The following is a 26,018-nucleotide window of genomic DNA, read 5'->3' on the forward strand; positions in this document are numbered from 1 at the left end:
TAGTTTAAAATATACCTAAGAGTGAGTACAACCAAGGAATATAAAACATGGAGAAAATTAAAGAATATTATTACATATAAAAGACAGAAAAATTGTACTATCTTTAGCAATAGGATATCTTGATTTATTAAGTTATTTTTCTCCAAATTAATTCACTTATATCCAATCAAAATCCTAATAATATTAGGTTTTTATTAATTTGACAAGATGAACCTGAAATTTATAAAGAAAGCCAAAGGCCCATGACTAGTCAAGACAGTCTTGAAAAGCAAGGTGTAGGGGCCCGGCCACAGATACTGATACCAAACCATGGGCATTAAGATACTGTAGTCCCAATACAGAGATATACAAAAAGATCAGTGGAACAGGATAGAGAAGCCAGTAACAAAGTCACACATATGTAGAAATATGATATGCATTGGAGGCAGCAGTATGAAGTGGTAGGAAAAGATGGAATGTTCTATAAATGGTGCTTTAATCTTTAAGTGATAATCATATGGAAAGTCAAACTGTTTCTAACTTCATACCATCCCCCAAAATAAATTCAGGTGAATTTAACTTGAAAAGCAAATCTTAAAAATTCATTAAAAAACATAAGAAGTAATGGAATACTTAGCAGTACTTGAAAATTAAGAGAGGCTTATCTGTCTTCATGTATAAATCTTATAATACTGAGTGCAAAAGCAAGGTATAGGAGGATGGGTGTAATAAAGTACCACTTACGTAAAGTTTAAAACATGAAATAAAACAGCATGTTGTATAAAGGTGCTAAAGTATATTGCAAAGTATAAATACATATGTAGTAATACTATACACCAAATTAGAGATAGTGTTTACTTTTTCAGATGGTAGAGATGAATGTGACTGATGAGGGATGTGTGCAGTGTTTTATTAATTATTTAATGTAATGTTCTATTTTTTTAGATAAAAATGTTCTAAAGCAACATGCAACAGGTGTTAACATCAAGTGAATATCCAATAATAAAGAAACGGTTGAATAAATTACGGCTTTTACATACTATGAAATATTTTTCAGCCATTAAAAACAATTAGTTGTAGGTAGATCACTTTATGTGGAGGAATTTCCAAGAGTTACTGTTTATGAAGAAAATAAGATGCAGAAAAGTTTATATGAAGTCATCCCATTTCTATAAAACAAGGACATGTATGAGTGTGTGTGTGTATACATATATACATATATATGTATGTGATATATGCTTGTGTACGAACATATGAACATGAAAAAAATAAGGATTTGTTCTGGGCTGTTAACATGGCTTGGGAGTGAGGTCATAGGGAAGGAGAGGGGGGCAGGGGAAATGGGGAGCCAAGTGAAACAGAAAATGAGAGAGAAAACGTACTACCCAGCATGGATGATACGGTTTTGTTTATGTACTTACTTAATTTCACACAGGCGTGCGTGCGCACACGTGCGCACACACACCCACACCCACACGCTCATGCATGCAGTTTTAAAGAGACTGTAGAACTACTTTAAATAGTGAGATTTGACCTAGGGGGAATTTACTGTGTTTCAGTGGGGACTGTGGTAGAAGTGGACTTAACAAAAAGATGCCATTTCAGAGAAAGATGTATTTTATTGGTAGAGTATTTAAACAAATGATGTGATTAAATTAAAATGATGCTTTTCCAGTTTTCTCCCTTTTGTATTTATCAAAGTAATTGACTTTAATTTCAGTGAGTTCTTGATAATCGCAGTGGTAAAAGTTGTAATTATATTTTATGAAATGGGACCTTTTATGAAATGGGGCCTTTTGACAAGGAAATTTGAAATCTTTCTCTTTTTTTTCCAACTTGGGGGAGAATAAAGAATGAATTTCTTTTTTTGGTCAGGCCAAGGCCTAAATATAGATAGTTCAAGATTATGAATAATTATCTTTGAAATCTTCATTTTTTTTTCTTTTAGTGTGCGGGATGACAGAATTCGAGTAGAACGGATGGATAACGTGTATTTTGAATACAGCCATGCTTTCCAGGCAGTTACAGAGTTTTATGCAAAAGATGCAGTTGACATCCAAGGTAAATATTTTGTATGTGTTAGCCTTAATGTCCTCAAATTAACTGAGTTGCGATTTGGATAAAGATGTAAGTTTGACTTTCAATTTAATGAAAACTAGGCAGTTACCAATAAATAACTGGCAGAAGTAGAGGCAAGAGTTCACTTTTCTTGCACTCATCAAAAACACCTTGCATCTTCTTCCTTTGTCATTATGACCATCTAGTAACTTGATGTTTTTGACATATTCATTAGAGTGTAAGTTACAGGCCAACCTTCCTTTGCCTCTCTTACAAAATGGCCCATTATTTTCTTTGCAATTTAATAGAGTATTTGGATGAATCTCCTGATAAAGGCTAGTATTTTGTTAGATTGCTTGCCGTAATTTAAATACCAGAACATTAATGACAGGGTATTAATATGTTAAGTAACCATCTAATCTCCATGTCCTCAACCAGGTATCAGTGCTTGACTTAGTCTGTACCCCTCCTTCCCGCTGGTCCAGCTTACTCTGTTAAGGTTCATTTGTATATCTTATCACATGCTACAAGGCTTTCACCGTTAGACCATGGATAGATCAGTCTCACCTTGGCTCCCTCACAGGCACCAGTGTCTTGTTAGCACTTTTGTCCCCATCCCTTTTAATCTCCCGGTGTCCAGTTGAATTGAGTGTCTGAGAGGGTAACCCATTCTGACACATTCTGCGATGTCACCAAGGGATTGTTGTCTTACGCTCAAGTAAAGACAAGACTACCATAAGCCACTTTGACATCACATTCATTTAGAAGTGTATGGGATAGGAAACCAGCTTGCCAGTGGGGGGCACTTGTTCCTGTTAGTGGGAATAGTCCACAGGGTTTGTAGCCCCGTAGAGCCCTTGAGAGCGAGCGTAGAGCCCTTGAGAGCGAGTGTAAGTCATTGTGCCAGCGGTTTCCCCCCACCTTCACCCCCTGCCAAGTGACAATTCAGCTGCAAAGACAGGAGATACTCATCAGAATCTACCCAGGCATAGAGTCCATGTACTCAGAGAAGGCCAACCTCTCTAGAATTAGGTGTTTATAATTCTTCTTAGTTCAGATGCAGTTTACTAGTTTCAGGTCATTCTTACCATATACAATGTTACCTCATAACACATTGGCACTTCATTTTTATCAGGTTTCCTGGGGAAAAGAGCTACAAAGTTAAAGGTGAAATTCTCAGAAGGGGGAAGAGTTTTGTTAACTCTTTCTTTACACCTTGGTTTTATAAAAAGCCACAATAGAAATTAATGTACTTAGTATCACTGATGTATAGAGGATATTTTGTAATTTTTTTAATTTCTGAAAGTAATAAATGGCTATTGCAAAAAAAGGTCCAAACAGAGTTGTGCATAAGGAAAAAAAAGTCCCTCCCCCCAAATCTTTAAGAGTTTTTATAGGTACAAATCCATACAAATAAGTATACACATATAATTCTGTATACTTCATATAACTTGGATTTATTCTTTCAACTAATTTTTATTGACTGCCTATTATGCAAGGCATCACACATACAATAAGGAATAAAAAAGACAAAGATTCCTGCCCTGCTGGAGTTCACATTCAAAGGGGAAGATACATACAATAAAACAAGTTAGTGTGTTTGAAAGTGGTAAGTGTTATGAAGAAAATAAGGCAGGGAAGTGGGAGAACTTTCTAATAGGGTGGTGAAGTAAGGCCTCACTGAGAAAATGGCACTTGAGCAAAGATTTGAATGAAGACTGAAGGAGTGTTGGGGTAAAGCCATACACACAGGTGAAGGAACAGTGTTTTAGGCAGAGACACCAGTAAGTACGACATATCTAAGTGCCTGGCATGTTTAAGGAATAAAAGGAGCCTGGGTGCTAGAACAAAGTAAGGGAGAGAATGAGGAGGTGAGCTCAGAGATAAAGGGGAGCTGGAAGGCAGGTTGTAGGGCCTTAAAGACCCCTGTCAGGACTTGAGCTGCTTCTCTCAATGAGTTGGGGATGTTGGAGGATTTTTATAAGCAAAGTAGTCTAATGGTCTGATGTACATTTTTAAAAGGATTCTTCTGGCTGCTCTGTTGAGAATACCCTGTAGGGCACAGGGATGAAGCTGGGAGACCAGATGGTAAGCAGTATTCCTGCTGAGAGATAAGAATGATTGTACAACTTTTTTTCACCCTCACTCAGCAGTATATTGTGGAGAGTTTTCTGTGTCTGTTAGTAGATGCAAAATAATCTGGACTTACCAAAATTTATTTAACTAGTACTCTCCTGATGTTCACTTAGGTTGTCTGTAGATTTTACTATTACAAAAGGTTTTCAGCTCACTTCTTGTATACACATCTTTGACATGCATTTTAGAGTACTTCTGGATCAAAGGGGATGGGCATTTTATATTTGAAAAAGTTGTTCTCTTGCTCTCCCAAAATGGGCTTATTTCACCTCAGAAAATGCCCATTTTTCCATGACCTGGGTACTTGTAATCTTCTACATTTTTCCAAAAGGCAATTTTAGGAGGTATTGTCTAAATTATTATTTCAGTAACCATAAACTAAGTTTCACTTAACTTAAAGTTCGTTTTTAATAATGGTCAGCAATAACTTTAATGAAACTATATATTCTGTTTTTTAGCTTCTCAAAGTTTTTCTGGCATCATTAACTTGGAGAAGCCTGTGATTTGCTCTTTGGCTGCCATAATAAGATACCTCAAAGAATTTAACTTGGAAAAGGTGCTTTCCCAGCCCAAGTAAGTGATTTCTCAAAAATAAAAAAAAAAAAAAAGGGCTAGAGTTATATTTTAAAAATTTCCTTTAAAAAGAAATTCTTGTTTTCTTTTGGCTTGAAGTTCACATGGGTTCATTTAGAAATAAGAGCATCTGAGAAATTTGACATTACTGCCTTTTTCTTTGACTATTGGCTGACAGAAAGTTATCTTCTGTTTTCTAATGTGTGTCAACATTAAACCAGATGACTGAATATAATAAGTCCAGCCTTAGAGTGTAATTCATTCTCTCCATAATTCAGTCTATAAAAGTATTTCTTATATTGAATTTGATAAGTACTGTACTCAGACAAGTGCACCTACTATTGATAGAATATTTTTTTTTTAAGATTTATTTATTTTAGAGAGAGCACAAGCACTGGGGAGGGACAGAGGGAGAAGGAGAGAGAGAATAGTGAATCCTCAAGCAGACTTCCACTGAGCACGATGGTGGGGCTTTATCCCAGGATCTCGAGAATATGTCCTGAGCAGAAATTAAGAATCGGCCGCTTAACTTACTCAGCCACGCAGGTGCCCTTATAGAAAATTCTGTTTGGGGGCAAGAAAGAACTGGTATGTTCATGTGAAAAATATTAATATAAAAATATTTATAGAATCCTTACGAATTCTGTCAATTTGTGCTATTTAATATACTGAATACTAAAGCACAGTTAATTGGCAAGTAGTATTAAGTGGAGTTAGAAAGTGGTATTAAGAAGCATTCATAAAACTTCTTATTCCTGGTTTCAGTTCTTATTTCATAGACCATAAAGTTGGAGATGAAGAAGATAGCTACTAACATAGCTTTTTAAAAGAGTGATTAACTTTGTGGAGTTCAGAGATTTAAAACTCGCAGTTGCCATTCTAGGAAGATGTTAGTTTAAAAACCAGTGGAATAATAAAAGGTAGTGGGACAACTTCCTTGCCTTTCTGTATTTCACCTTCACCAGCCCCTGGGCTTTGGCTCTGTGAAGAATTAACCTTTACCATTTTGATGCTTGATAAGTAAGCTTCTTCTGTTGTGCAGAGTTGGGTGGACAGAGAAGAGCTATTTCACTAAAATGGTTGAACATGAGTTGGGGTACAAAGAGGTGGTACTTGTTTGGGGGTGTTGGGGAGGGACAAGAAAGGTCCCTTGTGCGTAGTATTTAGGATAGAACAGAACATCGTTTCTCTGGAAGCAGTTTTGTCCTGTTCAAAATCAGTCTAAATATCCATCAACAGGAGAGCGGATTTATTGTGTTATATTCCTGCAGTGTAATGTTATATAGCAATGAAAATAAATGGACTGGAGTTACATGTATCAATATTTTAAAAATTATATTAACATTATATTGAGCCAGAAACCAAATTACTGAAGGACACATGGTACACGCCATTATATGAAGTTAGAAACATGTAAAAAAGTCACTGTTTAAGTAGTGCTTAGGAATATTGCTGATGAATACATGCATATATAGGGAAGATATAAAACTTACATGGAAATGATGAACAACAAATTCAGAAGAGTGATTTCTTCCAGTGGAGAAGGAGGAGAAGCAATGAAGGTTGGTGAGGGAAATGGCACAAGGGAATTCTAGTTGATGTTTTATTTTTTAACTTGGATACTATATTTATATGTATTTTAGTATGACTGAAATGTTTAATTAAAAAGTATCAGCCTGGTATTATACCTCATCAGGTTGCACTTCAAGCTCCAATAATAGGAGACTTATTGCAGGTATTGATCCATATGGTTGACTGTGTTGGAGCCCCATGAAGAAAGGATGGCAAACTGACTACCATTTGACTTCTTTCTTCTTCATGATAGGGAGCGCCTCTGAGTGAGGTAGAATTGGTGACTATAGCTTGCCCATTAAGACTTGTTTCTGTTCCCGTATCACCAAGGAATGAAGTATTAATTTTGGAATAGAAAAACTTTAAAAAAAATCAGGCTCTGATGTATATAGAAGTAGATGAATTTGGCTCTGAAAACATTATTGCGTCCTCCTTATATTCAAAGTAAAAATAATGCTGAATAGTAAAATATGTTTATTTGTACTGAAATTAAACTAGTTTATTTTTAAATTACCTAACTTGATAAATTATGTGAAGCTGAACTCTTCTCATTTTGTGTTTGATGGTGGTGGTGGGCAGTGGTCAGGGAACTGAATCTGCTGATGACTTAGTATGTGTCTAATCTGCTGGTTGGGTGATCCCCTCTTGTCATTGCCATAGAGCCAGAGACAAAGATGGAGATCCATAGTAAAACATCCTCATATGGTATAAATTTTTATCACCCAGCATTTACCCAGCACCAAGCAGGGAGTCAGTAAATATAGCATTAATGGAAGAAAAGGAGAGAAGGAAGGAATTCTTTATCCTGTGATTGTACTTGTTTGGAAATTGCCAAAATGTCCTTGGGAGCCAAGATTAATAAATAAATGTGGTGATCAAACTGGTAATGTTGTTTTGCTTAAACATGAAATGTGAGTGATGTTATATGGATGGGATGTGATTCGACTTTGAAGATAATTCCAGAAGAGTAATTCCACAGTTATATTTTGGAAAAAGCATGTTGCGTTCAAAGTGATTACTTTGGAAAACAACAATGTTCTTCTCGTGTATTTAGAATTCAGTTATATTACTTTAAAAGTTCATCAGCATGAGTATGATTAGATTTACTTGAAGAGCTGTGTTAATGGGGAAAAACTTAGTTGCCTCGTATGGCAAATGCTTACACAAAAACTTTTGTATATTTCATAAAAATCTTGATATGCATTTATTTAAAAGTGCACCTTTACAATAGAATTTTAGGTTATTAGAGAAAATGCATATTTTAGGTATTCTCAAGAATGGATTGAGGTTTTATTAGGTCAGATTTTGAGGTTCCAAGTTTCTCTTGAGAGTTTAAGTAGGTTTGTTCCAGAGCAAAATGGTATAATAGAATAAATAGAATGTAAGGGATATTAGTCATCATGACAGAATTAGCCTGATTCCCAGATTTATGAAGTTTTAAAGAAATTGGCATTTTTGTTGGTGTTGGAAATGAGGGCTTTTGTCATTTCAGAGGACGTTTTATTAAGATTGCTGTGGTCAGAACTTCACATGGGTTTTGGAAATTTAGAAAAGATTGACAAAATCCATCCAAGGGAAACTGTAAGAGCTTTTTCTTAGAAAACTTATTATAACAGAAAGATAACATAGAGTGTTTACTTTCACTAGTGAAAGTGAATTTTATAATTATTTTAATGACCTCTAATGGGTAGAGACCAGAGATGCAGCTGAATATCCTAAAATTCACAGAATATCCCTTTACAAAAAATAATTATTTAGCCCCAAATTCAATAGTCCAAAATCACATTAAAGACACCACAAGAGAAGAAACTACAGACTAACATGAATATGGACATAAAAACCCTCAAAAAATACGAGCAAATGGAATCCAACAATATAAAGGATTATATATCATGACTATGGGATTTATTCTAGGACTATAGGTTTGGTCTAACAAATTGAAAGTCATTTAATGTAATATATTGTATCAGTATAATAAGAGATTAAAAACTACAGGAGCATCTCAACAGCCAGTTAAAGCTCCCTTTCATGATAAAAACAGTCAACAAACTAGAGCTAGAAAGGAATGTCCTTACCCTGATAATGGCCATCAGTGAAAACCTCAGACTCTAACATCATACTTAATGGGGGAAAGAATGAATGCTTCCACTCTAAGAACAGGAATAAGAAGAAGCAGTGTTTTCCCACTTTTGTTGCATATTGTCCTAGAAAATCTAGTCAAGACAATTAGGCAAGAAAATAAAGTAAAAGGCATCCAAATTGTAAAGGAAGAAGTAAAATTCTGCTATTGCAGTGAACGTGAAAATATGTATAGAAAATCCTAAAGAATTCACGAAAAAAACGATTAAAGCATGTAAAATGAGTTCATGAGGTTGCAGGGTATGAGATCAATATACCAAAATCAAAATCAACTGTGTATCTATAACCTTGCAATGAAGAATCCAAAAATGAAAATAAGAAAAGAATTTCATTTACAATAGCATCAAAAAGAATAAAATATTTAATTCATTTAACCAAAGAAATAGAAAACCTGTATTCTGAAAACTATAGAACACTGTTGAAAGAAATTAAAAGAAGACTTGAATAAGTGGAAAGGCTTCCTAGGTTAGTGGATCAGCAGACTTAATCTTAACTAAGATGGCAGTATTCCCCAAATTGACCTACAGAGTCAGTATAATTGTATCAAAATCCCAGCTTGGTTTTTTTGCAAAACTGACAAACTGATCCTAAAATTTTATGAAAACTCAAGGGCCGAAGAATAGCTATAAGAATTTTGAAAAAGAATATCACCCATCACTGGCCTATCCCTAACCCTAGCCCCCCTCCCCTCTGAAGCCCTTAGTTTGTTTCCCTGAGTCCACAGTCTCTCATTGGTAGTAAGGACGGCACGTATTGCATGGTGCACTGGGTGTTATACGCAAATAATGAATCATGGAGCATTACATCAAAAACTAAGGATATACTGTATGGTAACTAACATAACATAATAAAAAATTATTATTAAAAAAAAGAATAACAAAATTAGAAGGTTCACATTCCCGTTTGAAAACTTGCTGCAAGGCAGCAGTAGCCGAGACAGTGTGGCACTGGCATAAAGACGGACCTACAGATGAGTGAAATAGAATTGAGAGTCCAGAAATAAACTATTCATGTTTTGTCAATTGATTTCCAACAAGGGTGTTAGAGCATTCAGTGGTGGAAAGAATAGTGTTTGCTTGCTTGCTTGCTTGTTTTTTCCAGTACAAGTCCCTGTGTGAACCTTGGTTATTGTTTGACCTAGTGTTTTCTTGTGGCTCTTTCTCTGACCTCATGGAGGTTCCCCCACACCTTTAAGGATCAGTACCTGGCCAGTCTTGAGGGGATCCTTCTGCAAATCTTTGGAGCTCTCTTCTGTGTGCAGCTCTGTCATCTCTGGCTTTCTGTCTCACAAATTCTAGTTTCCTTGGTCTCTCCAAAGAGTCAGTCATAATTTACCTCATTTATTTTCTCCTCTCAGAGATCACAGTTCTGTGCTGTCTGATGTCTAATACCTGACAACAGTTAAAAAAAAAATTGTCCAGTTTTCTAATCATTTATGGTTAGACGGCAGTTCTCGTGCATTTAATCTTTTATGAGTGAAAACAGAAGTCAGGTACCATAATTGAACATCACACATAAACAACAGAAGGAGATGTGTGAGGTCACAGCAGCTATCCAGAACAATGCCTGTGTTCTAAAGCTTCCAGAAAATTAATTTCACTTATAATTAAAAGAAAAAGAACCAAATTCAAATCTTATACAAAATTATAAGAAGAAACACAATAAGGAGCCAGATAACGTCCTTAGAGAAAATGAATGCATGCCGGAAAGGTGCCCACAAATGAAATAAAAACTGTAACCTGCCTCTTCAAAATGAGCTAAAAGACATTAAGAAAATGATACTGGGGGTGAAAGAACAAATGAGAATGAGAAATAGGAAAGCTTTGAAATGAGATGATAGGATTGAAGAATGAACTGTGTATTCAAGAAAAAGATCACTTTAGGAGTGAAGAGTAAACTAGAAGGGATATTGAAGTGAATAAACATAGCATATATACTTGAAGAGAACTAGAATTTGAAAAGAAATGTGCAAAAATAATGGTTAACATAGCAGACCCAATGAGACAACCATCCTTAGAAAGATCTACTTGCAAGCTTGACCTTTAATCTGGGAAAGTATCCAGCATTTTCTGATAAGAATGGCTGGCTCACTCTCCCTCAACTTGGCAAAGAACATGGTTGATGCTAACTACTTGCTTGTTTCTGGGAGCTGTAATTTTGGTACATGTAAGGGAGAAGATGCGTGTGTGACCAGCTTCCAGTACAAACCCTAGGTGCCAAGTCTCTAATGTGCTTCTCTGGTGGACATTTCACACATGTCATCACAACGCACAGCTGAAGAAATTAAGCACACCCCGTGTGACTCCACCAGGAGAGGGCTCTTAGAAGCTTCCGCTTAGTTTCCTCCAGACTTTGCCTTATGTATCTTTTCCCTTTTCTGATTTTGCTTTGTATCCTTTCACTATAATAAATCATAGCTGTGAGTACCGCTATATTCAGAGTCCTGTGTGTCCTCCAGAGAATCACTGTGGGGACTCATTATATACCTTTCTTATTATTTTCCTCTTGGCAGCTGTTAGGAATGTAAAGATGGTCATTTTGTTTAGTTACAAATCAATTAGAAGTGAATCTACAATAAAACAAGTTTTGTAATACATAATTTGTAACTCATAAGTTAAATTAACCGTGAAAAGTTTTGACAAATGGCGAGTGTCTGAATTCTGAAAACTGTACCTAGAGAACTGTTTTCTGCTATAGATTTCACATGTAACGTGGTAGTTGGGTGGGTTTTTTTGCCTGTTTCAATTTTCAAATTATATTTAAATAGGGTCTTTGTAAGGGGTTGGTCTTTCAGATAAGATCTGCACCTTTGACTGCCTCTCTCTAAATCAGAAAGACTGGTTTTCACTTTTTAAAAAAACTAGAGTAGGAATGATATAGAATCTTAAATTTTGCTGACAAGTTTTCAGCAAGGACATTTTCCTCCCGTTATAAAACTTGAGGGGAAAAAAAAAAAGCATTTGTATTTTTTGTTGTCTGAAATATTAATGAAGTATTTTCCCATGTTACTTGTAGGATTTTCATCCAGGTTCACACAGTATGAATTCTAGCCAGGCATTGTTTATGAGGTTCATTTCAAAGCATATAAAGTTTGGCTTTTTCCAGAAGGATAAATAATTTAGAATTGCTTGAGTATTTCAGATGAGTGATCATATGCTGTTGAATTCTTAAGGATGCTGGCAGATACAACCCTGAGTTCAAAAAAACATCTAATTCCTAATGGAAATAGGCACTGAGAGAAGGAAATTTCTTTTGTATTTGGGAAGAAGAGTCCCAACTCCAGAATACACTATCAACCAAGTATGGGGAAACCCAAAAGCATATTTAGTTCTTGGGGTGCCTGGGTGGCTCTGATGGTTGAGTGTCTGCCTTCAGCTCAGGTCATGATCTCAGGGTCTGGAATAGAGCACAGAGTTGGGCTTCCCGCTCAGCGGGGATTCTGCTTCTCCCTCTCCCTCTCCCTCTACTGCTGTCCGCTGCTTGTGCTCTCTCACTTTCTCTCTGTCAAATAAATAAGTAAAATCTTTGAAAAAAAAAAAAAAGAAAGCATATTTAGTTCTTATGTTGCTTGATAATTATTGTTCCATAGGAATCATTCCAATTTAATATTGCCCAGTGGTTGATCTTTTTTATTAAAATCAATGCAGATGTCAGTTTTAAATAAACTCTTTTCTTCTCACTATGTCTACTTTGAGATCCAGGGGACTTGTTTAGTAAGGGAAAAAAACTAAAACAAAATAAACTACATGCGCAACTTATTAATACTGCTAATAAAGGAACCTATAGTTTTTTCTCTAAAGATCTAGTTTTGTGAGCTAACTTAAGACAGTTTGGTTGTTCAGTTTATTGGGTTCTTTTTGGTATTGTAGATATCCAGTAATTGTATCCAGTAAAAATATAGGTGAGGGCTCTAAGACTCCTCCCTCAGTGCTGTCTATACGAGGTTGTGTGTTAGTCCAAACCAAATTCTGCCACACATGTACTTTTTAGCAAGCAGGCACAAAAGGGGAAAGGTAACTCTTGTTAACTTTCTTTAAGCTCCTGTTAACTCTTCTGTAAGCTCCATAAAATTCCAATTCTTTTTTTTAATGTTCTGACAGCACCTTATTTCAGAGGTTCATGTGAGGCATAATAGCAGGATTTCACTTTTAGTTGGAATTAGGTGGCAAAACTCTCAACTAATTGGTGGAACAAGGATGCTTTCAGAAACCTAAACCTAAAACCCCATTCTTCAGCGTAGGGACTGTTGGATTTACTAGTTCTTGTGAGGGTAAAGCCAATTGAACAGTATTTCTGGATAGTCCACAGATCTTAAATGCCACCGATTTGTGTTACAGCTCTGCTGTTCATGGGAGATGAAGACAGCTAACTGAAATGTTTTTAGAAAAGGCCATGGGATTATGGGTTCTTGATTAGTCTTTCTCTCAAACCAGATGAACATCCCTGTAGAGTCTGTGTTTGATTTTGATTAACATACTCATGTGTTAATCACTGCTAGGGTGTAGGTTCAGCCTAACTGTCAGGAACAGGCGAGGACTTCTGCCTCAACACTTGGGAACTGGCTGGACATCAGCTCGAGTCCAGGCTGTCAATTCTTCTAACTTGCATCTTTGACCATAAAGGTGTGTGAACACCTGTCAGCTACACAGAAAATCACTGCCTAATTGTTTCTTCCTGAAAATAACGTTTTACATTTTATTCTTGTCTTGGGTGTTCTATGGACATCTCTGGATTTTAGGACTCAAAGGAAACCAAGCAACCAACCCGAAGTGGCTTCCCCATAGGAAGATGGAGGACATCTCTTGAGCATCTGTGTTCTGCTAGGCTCAACGAGTGCTACAAAATGCATGACATAAATAACTCTTGCCTTCCAGGAACTTAGCTCTGTTAATGTGGATAGCAGAAGAACATGAAATTGCTGTAATACAAAGCAAATTAAGTTAACTGCTATAAGAAGGAGTGAAAGAGCTGCACACACCTGCTGTCAATCAGCGTTGGAGTTGCTTCTCTCTCAAAATCATTAACAGGTTATCATGGCAGCTACATCAAACCTGTCAGAGACATCATGCTGCTAAAGGACAGTTCTTACTTGGCAATATTCCTAATATGCTGGAAGGTACTTTTTTTTTCAGGGCCCTGGAGTTTTAGTTGGGGGAGTCATCTTGGAGAGAAGGGCATTTCTCAGTGAGCACTGGCTCTGACTTTAGGCTCCAGACTCCTGGATGAAGCCTTGTTTCCATAACTGGCTTAGGAACCTGGATTATATTTAGATCTTACCACAGCCACGTGAGAAGTTTAGTAGTTTATAATGCAAACATTCATGCTTTTCCTCCAAATGGCTTAGTGACTTGCCATTATTTTTCTTGCCTTTAAAAATAAGCTATAAAATCTGTAAGAGCTGTTGATAGAAACATAAAGGAAATTGAATTACTGCGTTAGTAATGCATTGATTAATATACTTTTAACATGAAAGACTGGTAAGGACAGCATTGGAATTGTGCATACACTTATTAATCATCGCAACACAATATTCAAGTCTATTTGAAATTTATTGAACTTTAATCTCATTTGGGTTAGTTTTAGGGGCATAGACTGTGAACTCTTTGAGTTTAAGGAAATAATTTTTGCTACTTTTTCATTTTTATACTCCACTAAAACATTAGCTCCATTAATGTGTGTTGTTAATTATAGAGTCAATACCATTTGTTGTACATATCAGAATGTTGATTAAAAGCTGTTAAAGGGTTTATCAGGATGATCTCATGCTAAAGAATAAGGAGGACGTTTTAAAATATCTTGACATATTTTTCTAGCTAATTGCATAGCTTTTCCTGAAGACACCACCACATGCTCTGCTGATGATAAAAGACTATGTTTGGTTCTATTCCTGGAAATGTAAAAAAGAGATGTTGGTACCATTTACTTCCTTGTGCTTGTTTATGGTGTGAGACAACTATCCTTTTGCATCAGTCTGTTTAATGGCACCAGCATTAATGGAAGACAGTATCCCAGTGAATACTTGTTTTGCTCCTTTTAATTTGATTTTCTATCAAAGAACTCATTTTTGTCATAATGGTATTGAATATTTAGTTTTAGCTTTTAACATTTCTTTATGGACTTATGTCATGGCTCAATTTCATTCTTTTACAGGAATTTTAAACAGTTGTCTGGTGAAATGGAATTTATGACAATTAATGGAACAACATTAAGGAATCTTGAAATCCTACAGAATCAGGTCAGGTAAACATAAAGGCTAATTGATTCAGAATGGTTTTGAAAAAAAATTGGAATAAGGTCGCAGTCTGTTCTTAAGTGTGCACGTGAGAACTAGAATATTGTCTTTAACTGATCACTCTGCCCATCATCTGTCTTTTAATTGATAACTGCAGGACCCATTTTTTTGAGAATCAAATATATGAAATACTTCCCTGGGGGTTACCTTGGGGGCTGTAGAGCTGTCCTTTTTTAATTATTGAAGTGACATTCCCATCTTGATAATTTCTGTATCAAATATTTGGAAAGGCGTCATCTTTGAAAATTAATATAAAGTGGATTTTTTGTCTGATTATATTTTTTCTACATACGCTTAACTTTTCTTGAAAGTCTTCAGTCTTATTATCCAGCATATAAAACAAGTAACTGTGATATTCAGTTAGATTGTAAGATGCATAAATTTCACTTCACAGACTTCCATCATTATTTATTTGCCCTTTATTGATGAATTAGGAAGATAATGGAGACGTTAAATTGATTGCTTTCGTTTATTAAATTATCACTCAGAAATAAGATCTTCTATAATGTTCATAACAAAGCCATAGAAATAAAAAGCAATTCTAAATCATTTAAGTAGTTGAAAAGCTAAACCATCTGAGTTAAATAGTTTAAAGCTCTTCAGAAATATATATTACTGTTGTGAATTAAAAGTAAATGCTGAATTTATTTTCCTGACTCCTAGATTTGTATATTACTAACTAGTTTCTCTCATGTAGTTTCTTCCTCTTCCAAGCTATCCTTGTATACTAGAGTCCACCTTACTTTAATTCCATAACATTTTGATCTTGTCATTACATTATCCGGAAATTGAGAATTTTTCCCTCAGATCTTTCTCATCAACTCAGTATACATTGCCTGATAGGAAGTAAGTAGTAGGAAGAAAAGGACATTTCTTGCATAAAGAAGAGCTCATAGGCAGACCCTGAAGACATAGGTTTAAACCTATTAATTGACATTTTATAATGCAGTGAAACCTTGGTTAAAATTAACTATCATCTCTAGTTAATTTTTTTTTTTAGTCATTCAACTTTGAAGTAGCAAAGCATAGATCGATAATTTTTTACTGAGGATTTAATAAAGCGGACTAAAATAAAATCTTTCCAGGGTGAATTCCTAGAGTGCAGTTCAAGTTTAGTTCCATCTCCAGTACCTTCTACTTGTTCAGTGTTTTCACGGGAGCATCAGTCTGTAGAAGTCTGAGGCTGTGGAGGATACTGAATTGCCAAAGGAAGTTAAATTATCTTCACTGTACTTCCCAAGGCAGAAAACTCTATATTTTTAAGATGCTTAGGACAAGCATATATTTTAAAAGATTTCTGAATATTCTTAGTTAACCAAAACTGCACATAGACTGTCCCTTTTCTGTGCAAATATCAATACTTTATATTGTGTGTGTGTGTTCATATGTAGATGTGTTCGTCAAACATTAAATGAACACCTGTGTGAGCCATACGTTATGATAGGCATCTGTCACATTTAAAATTGGGGTATATGGAAAAATTAAGGCACATGAGCAGCTAGCAGTTTTGGTACAAATACAATGTCCAGTTAATAAAACTTTTCTTCTGGTTTTTCTTAGACTGACATGAAAACCAAGGGAAGTTTACTTTGGGTCTTAGACCATACTAAAACTTCATTTGGGAGACGGAAATTAAAGAAGTGGGTGACTCAGCCACTCCTTAAACTAAGGTAACGAGAATTCTTTTTGTGTGTTTAATCTGAAATTATATAAAGTTATGAAATTAAATGTATGTTAGCCTCCTTAAAACCAAGATTACCATAGTTATAAGAACAGAATTTTAGGGGCACCTGGCTGGCTGAGTCCCAGGAGCAGCAACTCTTGATCTCGGGGTCGTGAGTTTGAGCTCCACATTGGATGTAGATTACTAAAAATAAATAAACTTAAAAAAAAGCAGAATTTTAAATTGGAGTAGATTTTATTTTGTATCTGGCAATACTTTCTCTAGTATCGTGAAGATGTTTTCCTTGTCCCCAAGAATGAGTAGGCTTGCAGATTGGAAGACATTGGGATGTGTCCAGGGAAAGTGAGTTATCCAGTTAGTTTGGGTCATCGGTAGCATAAGAGAGTAGGGAGGAAGGGGTTGAAGAGCTGGGGCTCTGCCTTTGGTAGAGAGCTTTGAAGGCTAGCCTGAGTTGGTAGCCAGGGAAAGTTAATCCAATGATTCTAAGCACGGGAGTGCTAGGATCAGAGCTGGGCTTGTATGTGGGAGGGAACAAAGTGGTGGTGGAGTGGGCAAGTTAGCAAGTTCATGGAGAGGTTCTGAGGACCTGAGCCAAAGCCGGAACAGTAGGGATCTAAAAGACGGTCAGGTGTGAGATGTTTGGGACAGTAGATAAACAAACTAAGGGCGCCTTCAGGGAAGGTAGCTGAATCTAGTGCCTAAAATGCAGCTGTTTCCAAGCTTGTCTGCCCCTGCAGTCCTTGGGAGGCTTCACAGATACTGATGCCTGTGTCTAAACCCCCAGAGAGTGTGATTTAATCAGTCTCCAGTGTGGCCTGGGAGTTGGACTTTCTGAATGCTCTCCAGAGGATTCTGATATGCAGATAAACTTGGAGGCTCCAACCTAGAACAGTGCCTGTGACTTAGTAGGAGCCCCATTAATATTCACTGAAAAAATGAGGGCTGTTATTTATTGCGTTCTTACTATGTACCACTCTTTAATACTCAAAAGCATCCTCTGAGGTAGGTCCTTGAGATGAGTAAAGAGATTCAGAGTTTCAGTAACTTGCTCAATGTTTCACAGCTGGGAGAGCCCAAATTTAAAAACAGCATTGACTCCAGAGCCGAGCAGGCACTTAGCCATTCTGAACTGCTTCCTAAATAGAGAGACCAGAGAGTGTGGTGTGGTGTTAGAACTGCTGTGTGTCAGCTCTGTCCACTGGTCACTAGGTCCTTGGGTCCCGTGTCCTGTCTCGTGTATCCGCCTCTCCATGCCATGTTCTCGCCTTTGAAACAGTAAACTACCTCTCACAGGGTTACCCAAAGGGATGAGATGAGACAGGAACCCTAGCTACCACTTTTGAGCTCTTTATTACATGGCAAGCTATGTACTGGGGGCCTTCTGTACATTGTAGCTTTTGAACTACACAGGAGCCTCACTCTTGGCTGCATATTACTCTGAGCTTAGTAAATAGTCGTCTTCAGCAAGGATAGCACATATTGTTAGTGCTAGTAATAAGCTTAAGACACTGTTATGATGGTGGTCATTACCAAATCACTTCAAGGGTTTAGCGGGTTTTTCTTCTAGACCGTAAAGACCTTTGGACAGGGGAAACTGACTGGGTAAAGAAGACATTCTTGAACAACCCGGGTTTGAACTGTGCAGGTCCACTTATATGTGGATTTTTTCTGATACAGTACAGTCCTGTAAATGTGTTTCCTTAAGATTTTCTTAACCTTTTCTTTCCTGTAGCTTCTTTTGTTATGAGAATACAGTGTATGATACATATATAAAGTACATGTTAATTGGCTATGTTATCAGGCTTCTGATCAGCAGTAGGCTATTAGTAGTTAAGTTTTGGGGGAGTTAAAAGTTATACTCAGATTTTTGATTGTGGTGGGGGAGGGGCATCCCTGATCCCCACATTGTTCAATGGTCAACTGTGTCTCCTTGGTTCAGTACTGAAATGAGGTAAGAATGCCTTGTGGAACAAAAGTAGGAAAGATGGCTTTCTGCAGAAAGTGTGGAAAGACATCTACCTAAGCATCCATAGGACTTCTTATATTTATTTGCTTGGTCGAAATACTCAGCAGAAACAGAGCCAGTAGCAGACTTTTTCATGTAAATTAAAGTACGATCCCAAGAGATTACATGATTCAGCTCCTACAGAGCATACAATATGGTCTACTGAGTTTATCTCAAATTAATCCTAGTTATAGAAAACAAATTTAACAGTAGAAATAAAAATTTTAATTTACATGGCTGCCTCTTCTCTTCTCACTGTCTCCTACCCCTATGCCTATGAACATACCTGTTCGCATCACTGTACATATCAAAATGTCAGTGACTCCCAAATTTGTATCTCTGATCTTTACCCTTTCCTATTCCCCAGGCTTATACATTCAGCTTAGATTCATAAACACATAGGTGTATCACAGACATCTCAAACTTCATGTATTCAACCCTGTTCGTCCTTCTGGTTTCCCCATTCCAGGAATCAACACTTCCACCAAACAAGTTGCTTAGACCAGAAACCTGGAAGTTTTCCTGGACATTTCCTGTTTGATAACCGTGTCCAATCTAATACTAAGTCCTGTTGCCTTTAGCTCTAAAATATATCCAGAGTCTGTGCATATTTTGCCATGTCCATCACCCTGGTCTACACTACATTGGTTCTCACTTGGACAGCTGTAGTATCCTCCTAACTCAACTCTTTTTCAAGATAAAGACTATATCATGCTTCTCTCCTGCCTTAATCTCTCCATTGGCTTGTGCTTCACATAAAGTTAAAATTCTTTCTCATGGCTCTTCTGTCTGACTCTCCCCTGCATTCACACATTCGTCATCTTCTGGTCACTCTGGCCTTTCTTTGGTTCCTGAGCATCCCAAAGCTTTTTCTCATCTTGTGGTTTTGCATTTGCGTGGCTCTCTACCTAGAATGTTCTTTTTCTCTTCAATCTTCACGTGGCTGTCTTCTCTTTTAAGTCTCACCTTTAAAGTGTCATTTCTTCAGAGTGATTTTCTCTGACTGCCTAATGTAAATTATGTTCCTTGTATCATTTTCCATTAGCATATAGGACTTAGCATGTTTGTTTTTTCTGTTTGTTTAATATCTATCTCTCACTAAATTGTGTTTCATTTATAACAAGTATTCAATATTTATTGAATGAATTATTAAAATAGTGAGTCATTCAGGACCTGACTCAGCTATCTCCTTTGAGAATTTGTCCTTTTTCTCCTTTCGTCCTTTGGAGAAAGTTAACTCCCCTCAATTTTGTTCAGCACCTTACCCTTCCTTCACCAACCCACGCAGAATGAATTGGGGGCTCACAGTGCTTTGAATGTAATAGATGATGAAGAAATTATGAACAAATGAATCCATTTGAAAATCTTAGAGTTCTAAGTGGGCTTTGAAAATAAAGGTACACCTCTGTGAGAGAAGTTTATTTATTTATTTATTTATTTATTTTTTAAAAGATTTTATTTATTTATTTGACAGAGAGAGACAGCCAGCGAGAGAGGGAGCACAAGCAGGGGGAGTGGGAGAGGAAGAAGCAGGCTCCTAGTGGAGGAGCCTGACGTGGGGCTCGATCCCATAACGCCGGGATCACGCCCTGAGCCGAAGGCAGACGCTTAACCGCTGTGCCACCCAGGCGCCCCGAGAGAAGTTTATTTTTCTAAGAAAACTCCTTGATTTTAAAAGCACCTTATAAGCAGTTTTCCTTTATATGATTCCTTGTTTTAGTGGAAAAATTGCTTGGTGAGGAATGAAAACATTAACACCTAACAGTGGAAGAAATGGTTTGGCAGTATCTTGCATTCTTGTCCACTCTCAGTGGAATTAGTAGTAAATAGAAGTTCCTTGGCGTAAGTCATGTGACTTAGTAAAGGAAGCCAGGTTGGGTGATGGGATGGGGCCATCTTCCCACCTTAGGCATAGCTGGTTTTAAGTACCGTGTAAAAAGATCTAACTCACAGCTCTGAACACATCTAAATTGGAATTTTTTTGCTCAGAAATATTTGGATGTACTATGATTTTCCTATGACTCTTTTAAGGCCATGCCTATGTAATTTGAATTCCATAATGGGTGAATTAGATAGTGTGTTAATTTGCTGGGAGTAAAAATGTATCACAAACTGGATAGCTTAAAAAACACACGTTTGTCTCACGGTTCTTTCTGAGTTCTCAGAGGGAGAAGCTGTTCCATGCCTCACTCCTAGCTTCTAGTAGTTTGCTGGCAATCTTTGGTATCACTTGGCTGGTAGATGCATCTCTTTTCTGTTTTCACATTCACATGGTGTTCTTCCTGTGTGCATATCTGTTCACATGACATTCTTTCAATAAGGATGTAATCGTATTGGATTGGGAGCCTCCCATATTCCAGTATGACCTCGTCTTAACTAGTTACATCTACAATTACCCTGATTCCAACTAAGGCCAAATTCTGAGGCATGGGGGATTAGGTCTCCAACATGTATTTTTTTGTTGATACAATCAACGCATAACAGGTAGGCTCAATAATTTCATCTTTCCTCCTTTTGGCACAGCAGATTGAATATATTCATCTCTTGGATGGAAACAGTGTTTTGATTATCATTTAAATGTATTACACATTTATTCAACATCTGAAGTGATGTCGTAAAGAATCATTGAAATTTTGTAAGTTGCAAACGTTTTGCAATTTTGTGCCTGAAGTACAGTACTCTGAAAAGTCATCCATCGGTCTTACTTTGAAAAACATTCTAGTCTGGATCTGTCCAGGTGAAGTATTTATACAAAATGTTAGGTTGATTTTAGGGATCAGAAAGAGACATTTGTATGTGGGAAAAAAAGGAGTAAGGGAAATGTTTAGGTAGAAAGGAGCAGAGGTCCAGATCTAAGGGTTGAGGAGAGAAAAGTAGCCATGGTGGGAAGGGAGAGGGCTGAGGGCTAAGAAGTAAGATGTGTTACTCTGTAGATGGGTCCTGTATGGGAGTGGACAGAAAATGGCAGTACAGAAAACTGATGTCTGCTGTGCTGCGTTTTTTGAGTCTGTGATATGTCTATTAATTCTTCTACGTATCCTCAGAGATAGTTATTACTTCATTTTATAGATGTGGACTACCAAGACTCGGGTTAATTGTCCAAGATCATCCAGCTAGCACATAGGGCCCATCTAGAAGCATACTTGGGGACTTATTGGGACTTGACCTCTAGTTCTGCTTCCCTCACTCAGTTGTGTCACTTTGTACAAGTTAAGAATTTTATTACACCCTCCATTTCTTTACCTGTAAAGTGGGAACTATAATCCCTAGCTCTGGTTCCTAGCATCAGTGATGTGGTTCAGGAAAACAGCTGTGGTCTTTATAATTAGTTATGATTTGTGACCAAAAAACTGGAAGCAACCTAGGGGGTAGAAATTATTAATAGGGGGTAGAAAAATAAATTGTTATCTAGTCTTACATTAGAATATGATAACAGCCCTTAAAATGAACACAGTGGTCAGATGACCCAGCTGGAGGTTTCCTGTGATGACAGGGCAGAGGCTGTGTGCTGCCGTCAGGTGTCCCGCATCTGTCTGGTCAGGTCTCCTGAATCTGGTACTTGCCTGTGTTGTATCTTTTGCCTGCAGTCAGGATTGTGAGGAGAATTTGCAAGGAACACTGGGGAGTAGGTAGTGTTTTTGTTAGTCCCCTCTCAGAATGATGTAACCATTAGCAATTGAGCTCTGTCATTTTGTGTGGTTGGGCTTGAATCACAGCCTTTCTTATTAATGCTCTAAACCTGACTACGTCCTGGGACCTTAGGAAGCTCAGCCTCATGTTCTGATTGGCTAAGTACATGCTAACGTGTTTGTTAACACTGAAGGTGGTGCATTGGTTGGAGGAACTGCTTAACAACAACAACAAAACACCACGCAGTTTGGCAGCTCTAACAGTGAAATTGATCTCTTCTTTATCTTCTTTGCATAAACAATCCATGGTCTTGCCATATTGAGGGTGGGCTGGAACTCATCACATGGGCATTTAGGAACTCCACAGGGTATTCAGTCTTACACATGTGATTTCTGAGGTCAGCCCAGGCATTGACATCCAGCCAGAGAAAGGGGACAGAGCATGGAGGACGTATTTTTGGTTTACCAGGTCTTGTAGTAGCAGCAAATATCATTTCTGTTCACATGTCATTGACTGGAACTCGTTCTGATGATCTCACTTAACTGCAAGGGAGATTAACAAATGTTTGTCAAGGCCAAAGAAGACATATTTAATGAATACCTAGCAGTCAATGGCCAGAGATGGGCTATTTTTCCTTTAAGTTTGTATTGTTGTTTCAACTGTGTTGTACTTTTTTTTTTTTCACGCATTTAAATGATTAACTTATTTAAATTTCTCAGTAGGCAGTACCTTCACATAGTTGCAGAGCTTAAAAATGGAAAAAGAGGGGCACCTGGGTGGCTCAGTTGGTTAAGCGTCTGCCTTTGGCTCTAGTCGTGATACTGGTATCCTGGGTTCGTGATCCCAGCATGCTGGGATCAAGCCTCGCTTTGTGGCTCCCTGCTCAGTGGGGAGTCTGCTTCTCCCTCTCCCTCTGCCCCTCCTCCTGCTTGTGTTCTGTCTCTCTCAAATAAATACATAAAATCTTAAAAAAAAAAAAAAAAGTAAAAATATATATAGTGAAATGTGTGCCTCTCATCCCTGCCCTGCATCTGCTCAGTTCCTATTGGATAATCATGGTTGTTATTTTCTTGTGTATCTTTTCAGAGACTTCCTGTTTTAAAAAGCAAATAAATAAATATGAATATATAGTCCTCCCTCCCTTTTTACATGGATGGGGGCATAATATACACAATACTCTTCGATTCTTTCCCTTAATATAGTATAAGATAGTTACTTTAAATTTTGTATTATTCTGTCTCAGTGATAAGACGTTCCTACTCTCAAGGAGTTTCTAATCTAATCTGGTCAAGGTTTAATCTGGTGAGGAGGAGATGTGGAAAGGGAAAGCTTTTGTATCTAAGATAAAATTCTTACCTGTTACACACTGTATAGTTCAGTAGCACAATTAGAGCAAATGAAGAGTACTTTTTGAATTCAAATTAGATTTTTAGAAAACTGTTAAAGAGAATTAAGCATGCTAAGGTTATTCTTGGTATTTAAGTAACATAAATCATTGAAATTAGTAGCAAAACTGAAAATTGTTGTCGTTAGGAAATAGATCCCTGACTATTGATTACATTTTTGTGTAATTTTCTAAAGCACTAGTACATTCTAGTGATAGTTCATACTCTTGAGTAATTAAATGACTTTCGTTTTGGTAAACTCATATGTTTGGAGTATTAATGGCTTATTTCTAATTCATAACTCTGTCCTCAATGACAAAGTAATAAAATGTTATGTATTTCCAACATTTACCGTTTCATTTATATTAACAAAACTAAATGCCATTTTAAACTCCCAGAACTTGTTGCGCTGAGCTACATTGGGAGGCCCTCCTTATTCTTTGTGGTTTCCCATGTTCTGAGAACCTGCCAATACAGTGTTCACCTTGGGTGACTGTGATTTTCCTTGGCCCAGTGGGACACAATACTGCTCATAAATGGAAATGAAGAGCAGTAGGTGGGCATAGCTGAGAGCGGAGATTGGTTGGTGTTGACCCCTGTCTGTCTGCCTTTGCTGTGTGTGTGAATGTATGAGCAGAAACCGCTGCTGCCAAGAAAAAAGTGACCCCAATCACCTGTTATCCAAACATCTGCCCTGACTTAGTGCATATGGAGGAACCAGTGTCTCTTGGGATGCCTATATCCAGGAACCTGCAGCTGGTCTCTGCTTTGTTCTCTAGTAATCAGGCCTATAGGGAGGTCTAAACTGGTTCATATGTCCAGCAGTAAATGGCAGTTTTCCTTTGTGCTGAGAAGCTATACAGGAGTGAGCGAGGAGGAAGAATTGGAGATCTTTTTCTTCTTGGCTCTTCCGGCTTTATTTTTCTCTCTTTGTGCCTTTACTGATGGGGATTTTCAGAATATATCTCCTCGAAATGCTGTGGGAGGACTTCATTTCCTGTGGCTGTAATGTCATCAAAATACTTCCCTATATGAAATAACTAGATATGCTATATAAAACATAAAACATGATTTTCGGACATAGCTGAACTTGTTAAATAATAATAATGATAAGGGGAAAAACTGAGGGAACAGATTAAAGAAGGAGCTGGAACTGGGAGTTGATTTTGCTGCTGCCGTTGCCCCAAGAGGTCTCTGCAGACACTGGTAATCAAAAGGATTGGGTTTTAAAAAGCCTTGTGGGAAACTGGAGTGAAGGCTTTGTGTCTAAGTTAGGGAGCCTGTAGTAATGTGAGACCCTCAAAGGATCGTAATCTCATTAAAGAGGGGGGACAAGGAAATACATTCGTCTTGGCCTAGTCTTTACAGAGGGAAAATTTGCCAAGAATTCTTAACCACAGGCTCACCGTCACTCAGGTTTGCTATTCCAATTTATACTGTCTGCATGGTCTGGCAATTTCCAACTTGTGAAAGTTGTTTTAAATGGTTCCCATGCCTCAGGGTTCCTAGCAGAAGCAAATGCAAATCCTCCCTGAAGGGATACACTCTTGGTCCAGACCTCCTAGGAATCCCAGAGAGAAAACTCTACCATAAGCTCACAAACCACAACTAGAAAAGACAGGGAAACAAGTAACCGTGAATGTGAGGAGAAGTTATAAACAGCAGAATTAGAATCCCAAGACATTCAGATAATAGGATTATGAAGATAAATACAAAAAGTTAAAAGAAGTTAAAGTTAAAAGAAATACAAAAAAGAATGAAAAATATGAGCACAAAACAAAAATGCCATCAAAGGAGAGTAGGTTGTTTTTTAAAAAGAACCACATACAACTTCTAGAAGCAGTGGGTGGGTTACACAGGAATAGGTGCAGCACATAACTAGAGTGCAGGGCAATAGCTGAAGAAGTTACCTGGAGCACAGCACAGAGAGACAATATGATAAAAAATATAAGAAACTGAAACACAAAAAGAGAATTAGGTAGTCTAACATAATCCTCTTCAGATTTCCAGAGGAAAATTAGAATAGGGAGAGAGACAGTATTCAAAGAGATTGTCCTTTGGCAATCCTTTATTAGGATGAGAATTTCTTCTATTTCATGAATTTCTTTTGGATTTATTGAGTTTTCGTTTTGGTGGTTTTTTCATTTAACCCCCCCTTTCCCTGCCCCAAGCTTTGTAGTTTGTGTGTCTGTTCCTGTTGTCTCTTGTTTCTATTGATTCTTACTCAACTAGTTGCTTTTCATGCTTGATTATCTTTGTGTACTGATGATTATATTCTTTGGCAGTTTATTTTAAGAATTAGGTGAGAGCCGTTTGTTTGCTTCTGCCAGGTGTTTGGTGGCATGACCATTCTGGGACCATTTTAATTCAAGTTCAGCGTTTGGTGTGTTTTCGTCCGTCCACATGATGCTGACCTAGGCTGCAAGGTCATCTTCACTGTGAGGCTCGCCCATTTTTCAGCAGGTGTCTTCAGTACAAAAGTGGCTTTGACTGCTGGATTACTCCTCTGGGTTCTTGTTTTCTTTTAGATTTTGGTGTACTTATTCCTTACCATTTTCTTAGTTC

The 26,018-nt window shown here is 37.3% G+C and overlaps 1 protein-coding gene across 8 annotated transcripts in view; it reads left to right on the plus strand.

The window, feature by feature from the left end:
* The window catches only part of MSH3 (mutS homolog 3), a 195,050-nt gene that overhangs the window by 50,564 nt on the left and 118,468 nt on the right, over nucleotides 1-26,018 (plus strand). For all 8 annotated transcript variants that reach the window (XR_006409516.3, XR_006409517.3, XR_008957583.1 and 5 more), the window contains exons 9-12: nucleotides 1,928-2,040; nucleotides 4,632-4,746; nucleotides 14,608-14,692; nucleotides 16,310-16,419. Coding sequence is in view for 5 of the 8 variants with exons in the window: in XM_026498701.4 (XP_026354486.4) it covers nucleotides 1,928-2,040; nucleotides 4,632-4,746; nucleotides 14,608-14,692; nucleotides 16,310-16,419 (423 nt within the window). In the remaining 3 variants the exon portion in view is untranslated. The remainder of the gene's footprint in view (nucleotides 1-1,927; nucleotides 2,041-4,631; nucleotides 4,747-14,607; nucleotides 14,693-16,309; nucleotides 16,420-26,018) is intronic.

The sequence above is a fragment of the Ursus arctos genome, unplaced genomic scaffold, assembly GCF_023065955.2.
Source record: "Ursus arctos isolate Adak ecotype North America unplaced genomic scaffold, UrsArc2.0 scaffold_5, whole genome shotgun sequence".
Taxonomy (NCBI): domain Eukaryota; kingdom Metazoa; phylum Chordata; class Mammalia; order Carnivora; family Ursidae; genus Ursus; species Ursus arctos.